This window comes from Somniosus microcephalus, chromosome 2 (assembly GCF_052327205.1).
Source record: "Somniosus microcephalus isolate GS21.2 chromosome 2, FLI_Smic_1.0, whole genome shotgun sequence".
In the NCBI taxonomy this organism is placed as follows: Eukaryota; Metazoa; Chordata; class Chondrichthyes; order Squaliformes; family Somniosidae; genus Somniosus; species Somniosus microcephalus.
In genome coordinates this window covers 303,725,904-303,740,301 of record NC_140988.1, presented here as the reverse complement: position 1 = coordinate 303,740,301, position 14,398 = coordinate 303,725,904, and the positions used below count along the sequence as shown (strand labels likewise).

At 43.8% G+C, this 14,398-nt stretch overlaps 1 protein-coding gene across 5 annotated transcripts in view; it reads right to left on the bottom strand.

Annotated features, from left to right (window-relative positions):
- kiaa1328 (KIAA1328 ortholog) overlaps positions 1–14,398 on the bottom strand; it is a 388,527-nt gene that overhangs the window by 350,150 nt on the left and 23,979 nt on the right. For all 5 annotated transcript variants that reach the window (XM_085973930.1, XM_085973909.1, XM_085973903.1 and 2 more), the window contains 2 exons: positions 9,809–9,957; positions 7,372–7,469 (listed from right to left, as the gene is read on the bottom strand). In XM_085973930.1, the coding sequence (XP_085830056.1) occupies positions 7,372–7,469; positions 9,809–9,957 (247 nt within the window). The remainder of the gene's footprint in view (positions 1–7,371; positions 7,470–9,808; positions 9,958–14,398) is intronic.

Genomic DNA, 14,398 nt, shown 5'->3' with positions numbered 1-14,398 from the left:
TTCTCTACCCCAGAGGGCTGTGGAGGCTCAGTCATTGGGTATATTCAAAACAGAAGTCGATAGATTTCTGACTAGTAAGGGCATCAAGGGATATGGTGATAGGGCCGGTGAATGGAGTTGAGGCAGAAGATCAGCCATGATCTCATTGAATGACGGAGCAGGCTCAAAGGGCCGAATGGCCTACTCCTGCTCCTATTTCTTATGTTCTTATACTCAATGCGCTTTTTGAAAAGAAGGGAGCCACATGGCAGCACATGAAATATTCCAGTAACTGGTGTGCAAAGTAAGCACTCTCAGTTTTGATCCCTGGGTCTCATCATCATTTATCAAGGCATAAATAAGAAAAGGTGCGCTCAGGGTGTCAGAAAAGATACACTCAGGAGCCAAAAGGTCTGTTTACTGGAGTGCCCAGTAATGCTAAACCTGAGAAAATATTGAACGTAGAGCCACTGAACATGACAGTTTTATTAGAAATAAAACTTTCAGCCCATAATACATTATTCATCCAGTTTAAAATATTTATCCCTTAACAATTATTGGAACTATCTTGTCAAATAGCTAAATATTTCACTTAACCTCAGTTCGCAAACATCCTGCAAATACAATTTTCATTGGAAACTTGAAGCACACAGTGTGACATGCATGTCCTCCCCTCTCGCCAGCAAGAATATTTCTGTATATATATTCCCATTAGTCACAATGGGACCTCGAGTGTTAAGTGGCCCCTGCCCATTCACGTTTTAAATAAGATTTCCCCACTACTACTACTTTGTATGGCTGATGTAGATGTAGAGCAACAACTATAATTTTACATTTACATTTAGGTGGTTAAGCCAGATAATTAAGGCTGTATCGCTGTGATGGCCCCTTTATATGTTTCATGGTTAGTCGCACATGGGAGGTTTTAATTCTCCATTTGTGATTCAAGTATCCGTATTTGCCATGGTCTGTGCAGATGTGATTTAGGGTTGCCCATAAGCTTCTCACTGATGACTGTCTGTCACGCTGCAGATCTATGCTCTAGTCACCGGTTGGCTCTGCAGAGCATTTCTCTCTAACACCCCGAGCAAGCATCTTACTGGAGGTGAGTATTCAAACTTAATAACAAAATTAAAATAGGTTGTATAATATTCAAGTTTTTTTCCCTTGGCTGATAAACCTGAACCCCAAATCCACCCACCCAAGAAGCTAAATCGTCAACCGTGCCACTAGAGTTCGCTGCTTTCCATCTACTTGGTCTTCAGGTGTGATGTTCTAGGAAGTCAAACCAAAGCTGCATCAACCAAGGCACCCAGCATCATCAATCCTACAGAAACTTGCAAAACAATAGTATCTGAACGGCCATATCAGGTAAACATTCAGTAGACGTATTGATGCGTGACCGCCCGCCCCCACCATTCAATCGTGATCAGCCATGATCTTATTGAATGGCGGAGCAGGCTCGAGGGGCCGTATGGCCTACTCCTCCTCTTACTTCTTATGTTCTTAATGCGCCCATTCAGAAGATCCAGCCAAGGAATATTCGGTCTGTTCACATGCTTAGCCAAGGAAAAGAACATCACAATCATATGCCAATTTTGGCTTATAACCTCCTCCAACAAGAACTTCAATTTATATAGCGCCTCTAACATTGTCATAATCAGACAAAAATGGATGCCAAGCCAAAGGAGGAGATGTTAAGAAGGGTGACAAAAAGCTTGATCAAAGAACTGAGTTTTAAAGGAAGAGATGGAAGTGGAGAGGCAGAGTAATTTAGGGAGGGAGCAAGTTTTGGGCGAACTGTGTAAGGTTTGCAAAATTCTAGATTCCCCCAAACCAAGAAGAGATTTTTGGACTGTTTAAAAGAATATTGGGCCAAAAGGGGCTTAAAGTCAAAACCCCAGGATTTTGGTTATTTTAAAAGGACATGTCCAGGCCTGTGGAAGGCTGCGACAAAACGAGTTGGGATGGGCACTGTAAAACAAACAGTTTGAGTATTGGCATAAGCCAGATTGTCTGGGAATGTTCTGGACTGTCTCAGGCATTCATACATAGTGACAATAGGCCTACCGAAGGACAGTTACAGAGCCATCAAGAATATGAATAATACAGTACATGCCACTGATCAACAAAAGGGACCCTGACCCCAGCAGTCGAAGACAATTGAACAACAGATTAACCACTCAGAGAAACATCCAAAAACCACTTCACACACTTAAACCGATTTCGAAGCAATCCCGAAACTAGTTAAAAATCAATTAAAAGTAGATGGGACCAGCCAGGAACCCATTAAAGAATTTAAAACTATTAATGTTAATGAGCCCGCCCAAAATTTAACAATGGGCCAGAGAAGATTTGGCAGGCAGATAAGCAAGGCCTCAAAACAGTATAATTGAGGCCTGCTTTTACACAGAAACAGTCAGAGAGTCATACGGACAGTCAGTGAAGGTTATTTGGACGGTGTGTGAACTTGAAGGTACAGTTCATACAGACAGAGGCACAGCTCATTTGAAAGACACATCAGCCTCGGGACAATCAATCGACAAAAGGACAACAGAAGGAGAACGGAAGGAATCGCGGCAACCAAGGGCCCCAAGAAACAAACAACCAACAATATTACCAACAACGAGGTAATATTGGGCCACCGTGACCAACAAGAAACCAACTCGGAAGAAACCGAAGATCTGCAAGTTTTTCCCACTCTACAAACTATTCCTGCGTTTGGTGAGCATTTTCCTGGTCCTCTGGAGTCCAACTTAGTCATTGTAGTGGGATTGGGAGGGGTGAAGTATTTTGTCTATCGTCATTCTCCCTCGTATATTCCGAAGTGTTCCCCCTTTTAGAGTGATAAGATTATTGTGTTGTGTATATTTTCTTGTCTCAAATAAAAACCAAAGTTCTTGCATCAAATTCAGTTGTTTGCTGCAATTTCATTACAACCCCCAAATAAGTCCAGGTCTAGAACCAAGGGAGTGGGAGCGATTCGAACCGCTCAGGAGTCAGAGACAAAGCTGACCACACACACCACCCTTACAACTGAAGATTACACAGTATGGAAGGAGGGAGGGCAGCCAGGAGAGCAATGGAATAATTGAGTTTGGAGATGACAAAGGCATGGATGTGGGTTTCGTCAAATGGACAGATACAAGTAAGGTTACGGAGGTGGAAGTAGGCAGTCTTTATGATGGAGAAGATATGTGGTCAAAAGCTCAATTTGGAGTCAAAATGAACACCGAGGTTGCAAACAGTTTGGTTCCACCTTAGACAGTGGCCAGGGAAGGGGATGAATAGAGTACAGAGCTTGTGGTGGGAGATGAAGATAATGTTTAACTGGAGGAAATTGTAGATCATTCAAGACTGGATCTAGTACCAGCAGATTGACAGCACAGAGGTAGCGGAGGGGTTGACAGAGCTGGTGGAGGGGTAGAGCTGGGTGCCATCAGCGTACAAAAGGAACCTGACGTTGGGTCTTTGGATGATGTTGTCGAGGAGCAGCATGTAGATGAGGAAGATGAAGGGGTCAAGGATAAATCCCTGGGAAACTTCAGAGGTAATGAAATGGAAAGTAATCCTCCCTAAACTTTCTTCTCTCTTTCATGGTACAACTATAGCAGAAAGCACAGTAGCTGAATCCAAAAGGCCTCTTTACATTCTGACATTACAGAAATTGAGGTTTTTGAAAGAAAATTGCTTTGGGAAACTACAGCTGAATAAATTAACTTCATAAGTGCAATACACTATCATACAATTTCAAGCTACATTACTACAGAAATGCCTGGTTAATCTTTCAAGGCGGTTACATCGCAAAGGTTTTTAGTGATATATTTTACATTTACATCATGAGACTAGAGGTCTTTCCACATTTTTTAATTTAATCATGAAATACAGTACTTTCCTCATTCCTGTCTTTGGTAGATTTGCAAAGTATTTTAAAGCAAATGTGACAAAAAATGTTGCACTGCCCAAGATATATTGCATTTCTTAAATCAGTCACGGTCAAAAGAGGTTAAAAACTAGCTTCACTCACTGAAAAACATGCCTAGTTTATACAAAGATTGCAAAATTAGCCATGGTGTCTGAGCCACGTGTTCAAGGGAGCGGTCAAGCCATTCAATTCAAATATAAACATTTTATATGGGACAAGTTCAAATATATATTTGATTGAATGAATGCTCTTTTGGACTCCAAATGAGTTACACGAAACTCTCTTTTTACCGGCACCTAAAATAACCGGAACTCTCTCTTAACCAGCAAAATTCAGGAGTAGGTTCAGCTAAGTTTTACTTCATATTAGTGGCCATGCAACAGGGACGCCTGGATCTGTGGCCGTGTAACCGGAGTTCCTGCACCTGTTGCCATGCAACAGGGACACCTGGATCTGTGGCCGTGTACGGGGCTCTCGTACCTTAGTAAGTATACCTCTCTGTAATCCGGACTTTTTGATCAACCGGCACCACGCCGGTCCCGTCGGTGCCGGATAAAAAAAGTTTCCTGTATTTAAATTTGCTTGGTCCCCCTGATTTTTTTTTGGAAAGTACTTCTCACCCTATGTGGCTCAAATTAAAGATTCTGTCAGAAATGTTTGGAGTGAGCTAGTCATCCCAGAGAGCTTCAGTAGACATTAAAGGGGAAAAAAACCAATGCACAAGAAGATTACTTGTATTTTCCAGTTACTCGAGGAGATAGTTAAACTTATAAACTACTATAAAATCTACAGTGCAAGTGTTGACTTTTTCTTTTACTTTTGAACAATTTTGTTTGAGACAGAATTGGGCCTTTGAAAGATGCTCAAGAACAGATTAGAAAGAAGTCACACGAGTAATTTGCATAAGGGTGCTGTTGAGAGTAAAATTGTCAATATTAAAATAGATGCGAAGATGGTCTTAGATAGAATAAGGAACATTAGAATAGATCAGGCTGTCAGCACAGATGATATCCACCCAAGAGTCCTTAACAAAATGGGACGGATGCTATGCGAGCCCCTTGCCTGTATCTTTAATAGCTCGTTGGGAGTCGGGGACTGTTCCCTCAGACTGGAAGGATGCTAATTTTTAAAGAGAGTGATATGGCAGAACTGGTTAACTATAGGCTCATTGGCTTGACTTCATTAATAGGCAAGATGCTAGAAAGTATCATTAGAAATACCCTAAATGACCACTTAGATAGGGCTCACAATACGGCATCTGGAAAATAAGGATGTGTCTTACAAATCTGCTTCATGGATGAGGGTAACGTAGTAGACATTGTCTACCTGGACTTTCAAAAATCTATTGATATGGCACCTCAAGAAATTTTTCTACAAGATAGAATCTTGTGGAATTACTGGTAATCTGCTGGTGTGGATTGAGCATTGGCCGAATGCCCATAGGCAAAAGATTGTTGTCAATGGGTTTGGATCTGCTTGGACACCGGTTACCAGTAGTGTCCTACAGGGATTGGTGTTAGGACCTTTGTTATTTACTATTTTCATTAATGACCTAGATGTATGGTTGGGGGAATGATCTGCAAGTTTCTGGATTGCACCAAGATATGTGCAAGTATTAGGACTGTAGAGGATACACAACTACTGCAAGCAGTTATTGATATGTTGAGGGAAATAGGCCTACGATTGGCAAATTATATTTAACTCATAAAAGTACTGTTATGCATGTGGGCTAATATAAAAACACCCTACAGGGAGCAGAATTGAAGCCAGTGGTGAAAGAAAGATCTGGATGTTACAGTACATCACTCTCTAAAGGATCATGACCTATCCCGTGAGGCTATAGCTAAAGCAAACAGGATGTAGTCACAGGACAATTCACTACAAAACAAAGCATACTATTTTCTCCTTGCAGACAACCTTGGTTAGGCCTCAGATGGAATATTGTGTCCAGCTTCGGTCTCCTCACCTAATCGGGGATACTGAACTTTTGGAAAGGGTGCAGAGGAGGGACACAAGATTAATTCCTGGTTTAAAAACATCTTAGTTACCCAAATAGGCTCATTACCCAAATAGGCTCAAAAAGGATTCTGCATACTTCAGAATAGCGTAGACTCAGGAGATTTGGCCAAGGTTTATAAAATAATGAATGGACTAATTATTTCAACTGGATAGGCTAGGGAGGACCTGGGGTCATGCTTACAAGTTACATAAGGGCAGAACTAGATTGGATGTTTGACAGTTCTTCTTTTCCCAGACTATAGTGGACTTGTGGAACTAGTTGCCGCCTCGTGCGATGAACGCTGATTTGCTGTACTGCTTCAAGTGAGAGCTGGAGCAGACATCGCCTTGTACAAGAGATAGGTACAGGAATGGCCCTTGAGAAGGCAGTGGTGAGCCACATTCTTGAACCGCTGCAGTCCGTGTGCTGAAGGTACTCCCACAGTGCTGTTAGGTAGGGAGTTCCAGGATTTTGACTCAGCAACGATGAAGGAACAGCGATATATTTCCAAGTCAGGATGACGGGTGACTTGGAGGGGAACTTGCAGGTGACAGTGTTCCCATGTGCGTGTTGCCCTTCTCCTTCCAGGTGGTAGAGGTCGCAGGTTTGGGAGGTGCTGTCGAAGAAGACTTGACGAGTTGCTGCAGTGCATCTTGTAGATGATACATGCTGCAGACACGTTGTGGCTGTGGTGGAGCAAGTGAATATTTAAGATGGTGGATAGGGTGTCAATCAAGCGGGCTGCTTTGTCCTGGATGGTGTCGAGCTTCTCGAGTGTTGTTGGAGCTGCACTCATCCAGGCAAGTGGAGAGTATTCCATCATACTCCTGACTTGTGCCTTGTAGATGGTGGAAAGGCTTTGGGGAGTCAGGAGGGGAGTCACTCGCTGCAGAATACCTAGCCTCTGACCTGCTCTTGCAGCCACAGTATTTATGTAGCTGATCCAGTTACGTTTCTGGTCAATGGTGACCCCCCCAGGATGTTGATGGTGGGGGATTCGACAATGGTGATGTCATCTTCCTTTGCGCTAGCTATGTCTCCAACCAGTGGAAAGTTTTCCCTCTGATTCCCATTGAGTTCAATTTTACTAGAGCTCATTGATGCCACACTCGGTCAAATGTTGCCTTGATGTCACTCTGACCTCACCTCTGAAATTCAGCTCTTTTGTCCATGTTTGGACCAAGGCTGTAATGTGGTCTGGAGTCAAGTGGTCCTGGTAGAACCCAAACTGAGCATCGGTGAGCAGGTTATTGGTAAGTAAGTGCCGCTTAATAGCACTGTCGACGACACCTTCCATCATTTTGCTGATGATTGCAAGTAGACTAATAGGGCGGTAATTTGCCTGATTGGATTTGTCCTGCTTTTTGTGGACAGGACATACCTGGGCACACGTAGGCTTTGTACTAGTGTTCTAGTAAAAGGGCTACTTGTAGCTTCACAATGAAGCTATGAAAGTTGTGACACTCACCTTGCAAGCTCCTTTATTAGGTTAGCAATGCGCCTTTTGTCCTCTGGGCAGAGATCCTTCAAAGATGCACTCTTGGTCCCTTCGTTCTCCTTCATAACCTGTTTCAAGGTAAAACCCAAGAAACCAGTTACACTTCATCTGGCACTAATTCCTTCCCCATCTTTCCCCCTCACCCTTTCCAAAATCAACTGTTCCATCAGACCTGTCTCCTGCTCCCATAATCGCCTCCCCGCTCTACTCGTAATCACTTAACTTGCCCTCCTGACCCCGTAACAGCCAACATTGTCAGTGGCTCCCTTTCCTGAAGGAGTGCTGCACTGTCAGTGGTGCCGTCTTTCGAATGAGACGTTAAACTGAGGCCCTGTCTGCTCTCTCGGGTGGACGTAAAAGATCCTACGGCACTATTTCGAAGAAGAGCAGGGGAGTTATCCCTGGTGTCCTAGCCAATATTTATCCCTCAATAAACATCTAAAACAGATTATCTTGTCATTATCATATTGCGGTTTGTGGGAGCTTGCTGTTCGCAAATTGGCTGCCAGGTTTCCTACATTACAACAGTGACTACACTTCAAATGTAAGTCTTTCTTTTCCGTTGGCACCTCTATTCCCCAGCTACAAGCCTGTTGTGTGGGACAAATGGGGATAGAGCTGGGAGGAGACAACAATCTCGAGGACCTTAGAGAGGTGACCTGATAGAGGTCTTTAAGATTATGAAAGGGTTTGATAGGGTAGATGTAGAGAAGATGTTTCCACGTGCGGGAGAGACCAGAACTAGGGGGCCATAAATATAAGGTGATCATTAATAAATTCAGTAGGGAATTCAGGAGAAACTTCTTTATCCAGGGAGTGGTTAGAATGTGGAACTCGCTACCATAAATTGAGGCAACCAGCAAAGATGCACTTAAGGGGAAGCTAGATAAGTGCACGAGGGAGAAAGAAATAGGATATGTTGATGGGGTTAGATAAGTAGGGTGGGAGGAGGCTCATGTGGAGCATAAAGATTGGACCTGTTGGGACAAATGGCCTGTTTCTGTGGTGTAAATACTATGGAACTATGTAAAATATTACCATCATCACCCCCTTTTAATCTCCTTTTCCTCTCTAAGGTCCTCGAGATTGTTGTCTCCTACCAGGTCTATGCTCATTAATTCCACAAAGCCAATGCAACTTCTCTCTCCCCTGCAATCCATTCTTGGCCCCTTTTTCTATATGCCACCCCTTGGTGACATCATCTGCAGACACACAGTCAGCCTCCATATGTGCAAATAACATCCAGCTCTATCTCTCCACCACTTCCCTTGATCCCACAACCAATTCTATGCTGTCTGACATCAAGCCTCAGATGAGTCACAACAGGTGCGAGTGGTACCAATGAGCCAAGTTGACACTACCGTTTATCCTTTTTGGAAGGGACTTGGTACCCTCTCTCAACCTGGCTGTGAATCCTAGAAGGCTTGTCTGAAGACTGTTGGAATACACATATATTATATTAAGTAGTCAACCACTTGACTGTGAAACATGTCACTCAAAAATAGTACAAAAGATGACGGACAATTTGCTTCAATATTGACAACATGGTAAAACTAAGGACCCATCCTAGATCAACGACAGTGTAAGATACCATAGATAAAGTAACCCATATTCACTATGTTCCCTCCAGGGTACTTATTGAATATGAAGTATAGACTTCTGGAGTTACCAGAAGGTCTGGCAGCTGGGTTTTTTCAAATGTGTGATATGCTTCCATACTATTCAAGGGAAACGATTAGACTAAGCGGTACCAGAAATTTCTGAAATGACTGAACAGAGAACTGTTCTCACCTTTATCTTCCACTCAACATGTAGGACCTCATATTTCCCTACATTAAATTTTATCTGGCATCTATTTCCCCAACCTAATAACCTGTTTTTGTCCTGAAATCACTACAATCCTCTCAGTTAATCGCTCACTGGTTTTGTGTCTGAAAATTTTGATATTGTGCCCCCTATATCCAAATCATTTATATATCTTTATTAGAAGGGCAATGGCGACCTATGGGAATAGACTGTTGGTCCAAAATAAGAAGGGGGTGGAGTTGTGGAGTTAATCTTAAATGAAAGAAGAGCCCAACTGTCAATTGTTTTAACACTAAATTTCAGTGCTGAGGGACTTAGAAATAAACTACTTCAGGGTATACTCCAATGTTGAAGGGTCACAACCTTTATGGGAAACAAATTCACAATATTGTTTGCAAACACTCAATACCTGTACAATAATGTTATTGAAAAGCATGATTTTCCTACCTGAACTAGAAGCCTTTCCGACAAAATTATGCACATCACTTCACCAAAAAGTTCAACAATTATTTCTACAGAAATAATGCCTCTCTGAAGCCTGCATGCACGAACACTAATCTTCAGTGGATTATAAAATGCAATAAGAATTACGTAATTTTACCTCGTTTGGCATGGGTAGCTTTACAGATCTGGTCTTCAAGGGACTCACAAAAACAGAATCAGAATGTAGTGGGAGCTTTGCTCTAACTTCTTGAATTTTACACGACTTCACCTTTGATTCAAGTCTGATGTTTCCTTCCATCAGCAATCCTAATAAACACAATAAACAGTTTGTAAAGATGTGGCGCAGAGTAGCAGTGACTTATTAAAACATTACCTTTTAAAAAAATATTATTCACAGGATGTGGGTGACACTAGCAACACCACATTTATTGCCCATCCCTAGTTACGAATACACAAAAAGACGGACAGGAAACGACCAGCTGGTCCATCCCGCCAGTTCCAAACACACAGTCACGACGCAGCCAGTGTTCCCTCCCACCGACAATCATGTAGTCACCTGGAAGACACAAAAAAGTTTTTTTTTTTTTTTTTTTAAAAACCCACTGACCAATTCAGGGGGAAAATCTTCAAAATTCCTCTCCGAACCTCTGAGACAATCAAAGAAAATTAAGATCACAGTGACCATGAGGTACATACCCAACATCCCACCTACCTTCTACACACAGTGATATTAGCCACAGGAAGGAACTCATCCAGCTCCTTTTTGATGTGTTGCAGCGAATCCGCACTCACCAAACAAACCAGTACCTTATTCTAATTATCAATAACCCTTTGCGTAAAAAAAATCCTGACATCTAACCTAGTTTTATGCTTACATATCTTCTGTGAACCCCTCCTTTTCCATAAACTATCGAGTTCACATAGACAAAGTCTAGTCCCTTCATCATTTTAAATACTTCAATATCATCAGGTTTAGAATAGTTATGGAAAAGGACAAGGAACGATCAAGCATAACAATACTTAACTGGAGAGGGTTGAAAAGTTTTCTGGCCCAGGTGTTTTGGAATCAAAAATTGGTAGACAAAACAGTAATTGAACAATGAGAGGCCTTCAAAGAGGAAATGGAGCAGGCTCGAAAGGCCGTATGGCAGACTCCTGATTCTTATGTTCTTATGGTTCAGATACAGAAAATACACAGTCCCACGAGGGGAAAAGGGAGGGCATCCAAAGTTAGATCTTCCCAGATGAAAAAAGATATAGAGATTAAAATGAGACAGAAAAAGGAGGCTTATGACAAATGTACAGTTCATAATACAGTAGAGAACCAAGCTGAATATGGAAAGTATAGGAGATCTTAAAAAGGGAATAAGAGGGGGAAAGAGAGAGTATGAGAATAGATTAGCGGCTAACATAAGGTTGGCAGTCCTCAAAGTAAGATGGGATGTATCCTAGGTTACTGAGGAAGGGTGGAAATTGTGGACGCTCAGGCCACAATTTTCCAAACCCCTTTAGCTATGGGGGTGGTGCTAGAGGACTTGAGGGTTGCAAACGTTATACCCGTTTAAAAAGCGGGAGAGGGATAGACCCGGTAACTACATGCCAGTCAGCGGTGGGGAAATTTTTAGAGACAATAATCCAGGACAAAATTAATCGGCATTTGGAAAAGTATGGGCTAATAAATGAAATAAATTTGTGATAGGTAACTTGTGTTTGACTAACTTGTTTAAGTTATTTGATGAAGTAACGGAGAGGATTGATGAGGGTATGCAGTTGATGTGTATATGGACTTTCAAAAGGTGTTTGACGAAGTACCACATAATAGACCGGTTAGCAAAATTAAAGCCCATGGGATTGAAGGGACAGTGGTAGTGTGGATACGAAATTGGCTAGGAGACAGAAGACAGAGAGAAGTGGCGATAGGTTGTTTTCCAGTCTGGAGAGAAGTGTACAGTGGTTTTCCCCAGGGGTTGGTATTGAAACCACTGCTGTTTTTGATGTATATTAATGACATAGACTTAGATATATTGCAAGGGTTCTCAACCTTTTTGCTTCTGAGGACCCCCCTCCTGTATTATAAAAATTCCACAGACCCCCATAACACAATACAACCAACCTGAAATAAACCTGCTGGATCAGAGGGGCATTGGAAAATGGGCACCCTCGCGTGCACGACTGAGTGCAAAGCACCAATTGTTTTTCTGGCCTGCACCGCCCGACGCATTGCTGCCTTGCCCTTGTAACAGAACACGGAGCGTTTATGGGAGGTCCAGTGTGGCCAATGTTTAACCCCAGACATCCGCGCGACAACAGCACCTGCCAGGTGCTCGACTGCTCCCAGCACACCTCTGCATCATGTTATAAAACAATGCATATTCTGATTGGACGTTACTGTCTATCAAAGGGAAGGTTGGACCTTTCAGCCCCTCCAATTTTCTATTTAAGCTCGGGGTCGGGGGGGGTTCACACCAGGCCAGTTTATATTTAAGACCGCTTTAGTGTCATTTTAATTTCGAAATAAGTTTAATTTCGCTCAACGCCCGTCCTCGGTGTTATCTTTAATGCTGTCCGCCGCCAGCCACAGCAGGAGGGACACTGCTGGTGGCGGTTGGTGATGTCCCAGCGGCGCTACTTCCCCTCCCAACACAACAGCCGGGGAGGTTGCGGACAGCCTATAGTGAGTGAGGGAGGGAGGCAGGTGCAGAGCAGGCTGGTCCCCCCACCGTGTGGCTCGGCTTGAGCGGCATATTGCGGATAGAGGCCCAGGCTAAAGCGCCGTTGCTGTCACAAGGGAGGAGGTAGTCTGGATTCAGCAAGTGGAGCTTTTGCAAACGGTGCGGGGACAGTGATGGCGCCTTCTGTCCTACCCCCACCCTGCCTTTTGCAGACGCCTTGAAATCTTCTCAAGTGCCGCTGACCCCTGGTTATGAACCCCGCGTATACAAGACATAATTTAACATTTGCAGATGGCACGAAACTCAGAAATGTAGTAAACACGGAGGAGGATAGTAAACAGACTAGTGAAATGGGCAGACACGTGGCAGATGAAATCTAACGACAGAGTATGTAAAGTGATACATTTGGTAGGAAGAATGAGGAGAGGCAATATAAACTAAATGAGACAATTTTAGCGGGGGAGGGGGGGGGGGAGGAACAGAAGCACCTGCGAATGCAAGTACACAAATCTTTGAAGGTGGCAGGACAAGGTTTTTGACAAGGTCACACATGGCTGACAGGTTAGTAAAGTAAAAGTCCATGGGATCCAAGGGAAATTGGCAAGTTGGATCCAAAATTGGCGAAGTGGCAGGAAGCAAAGGGTAAAGGTCGAAGGGTGTTTTTGTGACTGGAAAGCTGTTTCCAGTAAGATTCCGCAGGGCTCAGTATTAGTTCGCTTGCTTTTTGTGGTATAGGTCAATGATTCTGACTTCAGTGTAGGGGGCATGATTAAGAAGTTTGAAGATGATACAAAAATTGGCCGTGTGGTTGATAGTGAGGAAGAAAGCTGTAGACTGCAGGAAGATACCAATGGACTGGTCAGGTGGGCAGAAAAGTGGCAAATGGAATTCAATCCAGAGAAGTGTGAGGTAATGCATTTGGGGAGGGCTAACTAGGCAAGGGAATATACAATAAATGGTAGGACACTGAAAAGTGTAGGAACAGAGGAACCTTGGAGTGCATGTCCACAGATCCCTGAAGGTAGCAGGACAGGTAGATAAGGTGGTTAAGAAGGTATATGGGATAATTTCCTTTCTTCTCTTCTTAGGCAGTCCCTCGGAACCGAAGATGACTTGCTTCCACACTAAAAATGAGTTCTCAGGTGACTGAGTCCAATGCGGGGACCTACAGTCTCCGTCACAGGTGGAGCAGACGGTGGTTGAAGGGGCGGCTGGGTGAGGTGCTTGGGTTGACCTGCGCTCCTTCCGCTGTTTGCGCTTCACTTCCGCTTGCTCCCGGCGAAGAGACTCAAGGTGTTTGGCGTCGGGATTCCCAGGCGTCAGTGGGGATGTTGCACTTTTTCAAGGAGGCTTTGAGGGTGTCCTTGAAGCGTTTCCTCTGCCCACCCCGTGTCAGAGCTCAGAGTAGAGCACTTGTTTTTGGAGTCTCGTATCGGGCATGCTGACGATGTGGCCCATCCATCTGAGCTGATCGAGCATGGTCAAAGCTTCGATGCTGGGGATGTTGGCCTGAGTGAGAACACTGACGTTGGTGCGCTTATCCTGCCAATGGATTTGCAGGATCTTGCAGAGGCAGTGTTGGTGGTACCTCTCCAGTGCTTTGAGGTGCCTGCTGTACATGGTCCATGTCTCTGAAGCATACAGGAGGGCGGGTATCACTACTGCTCTATAGAGCTTGGTGCTGGGTTTGAGGTCCTGGTCTGCAAACACTCTCTTCCTCAGGCAACCAAAGGTTGCACTGGCACACTGAAGGCGGTGTTGGACTTCGTCATCAACGTCTGCCCTTGTTGAATCGGCTCCCGAGGTATGGAAAGTGGTCCACGTTGTCCAAGGCCTCATCATGGATTTTGATAATCGGGGAGCAGTACTGCGTGGCGGGGTTGGTAGAGGACCTTTGTCTTATGGATGTTTAGTGTAAGGCCCATGCTCTCGTACGCTTCGGTGAAGGTGTTGACGATGGTTTGGAGTTCGACCTCAGAGTGTGCGCAGACGCAAGCGTCGTCTGCATACTGTAATTCGATGACAGAGGATGGGACGACCTTGGATCTGGACTGGAGGTGACGCAGGTTAAACAG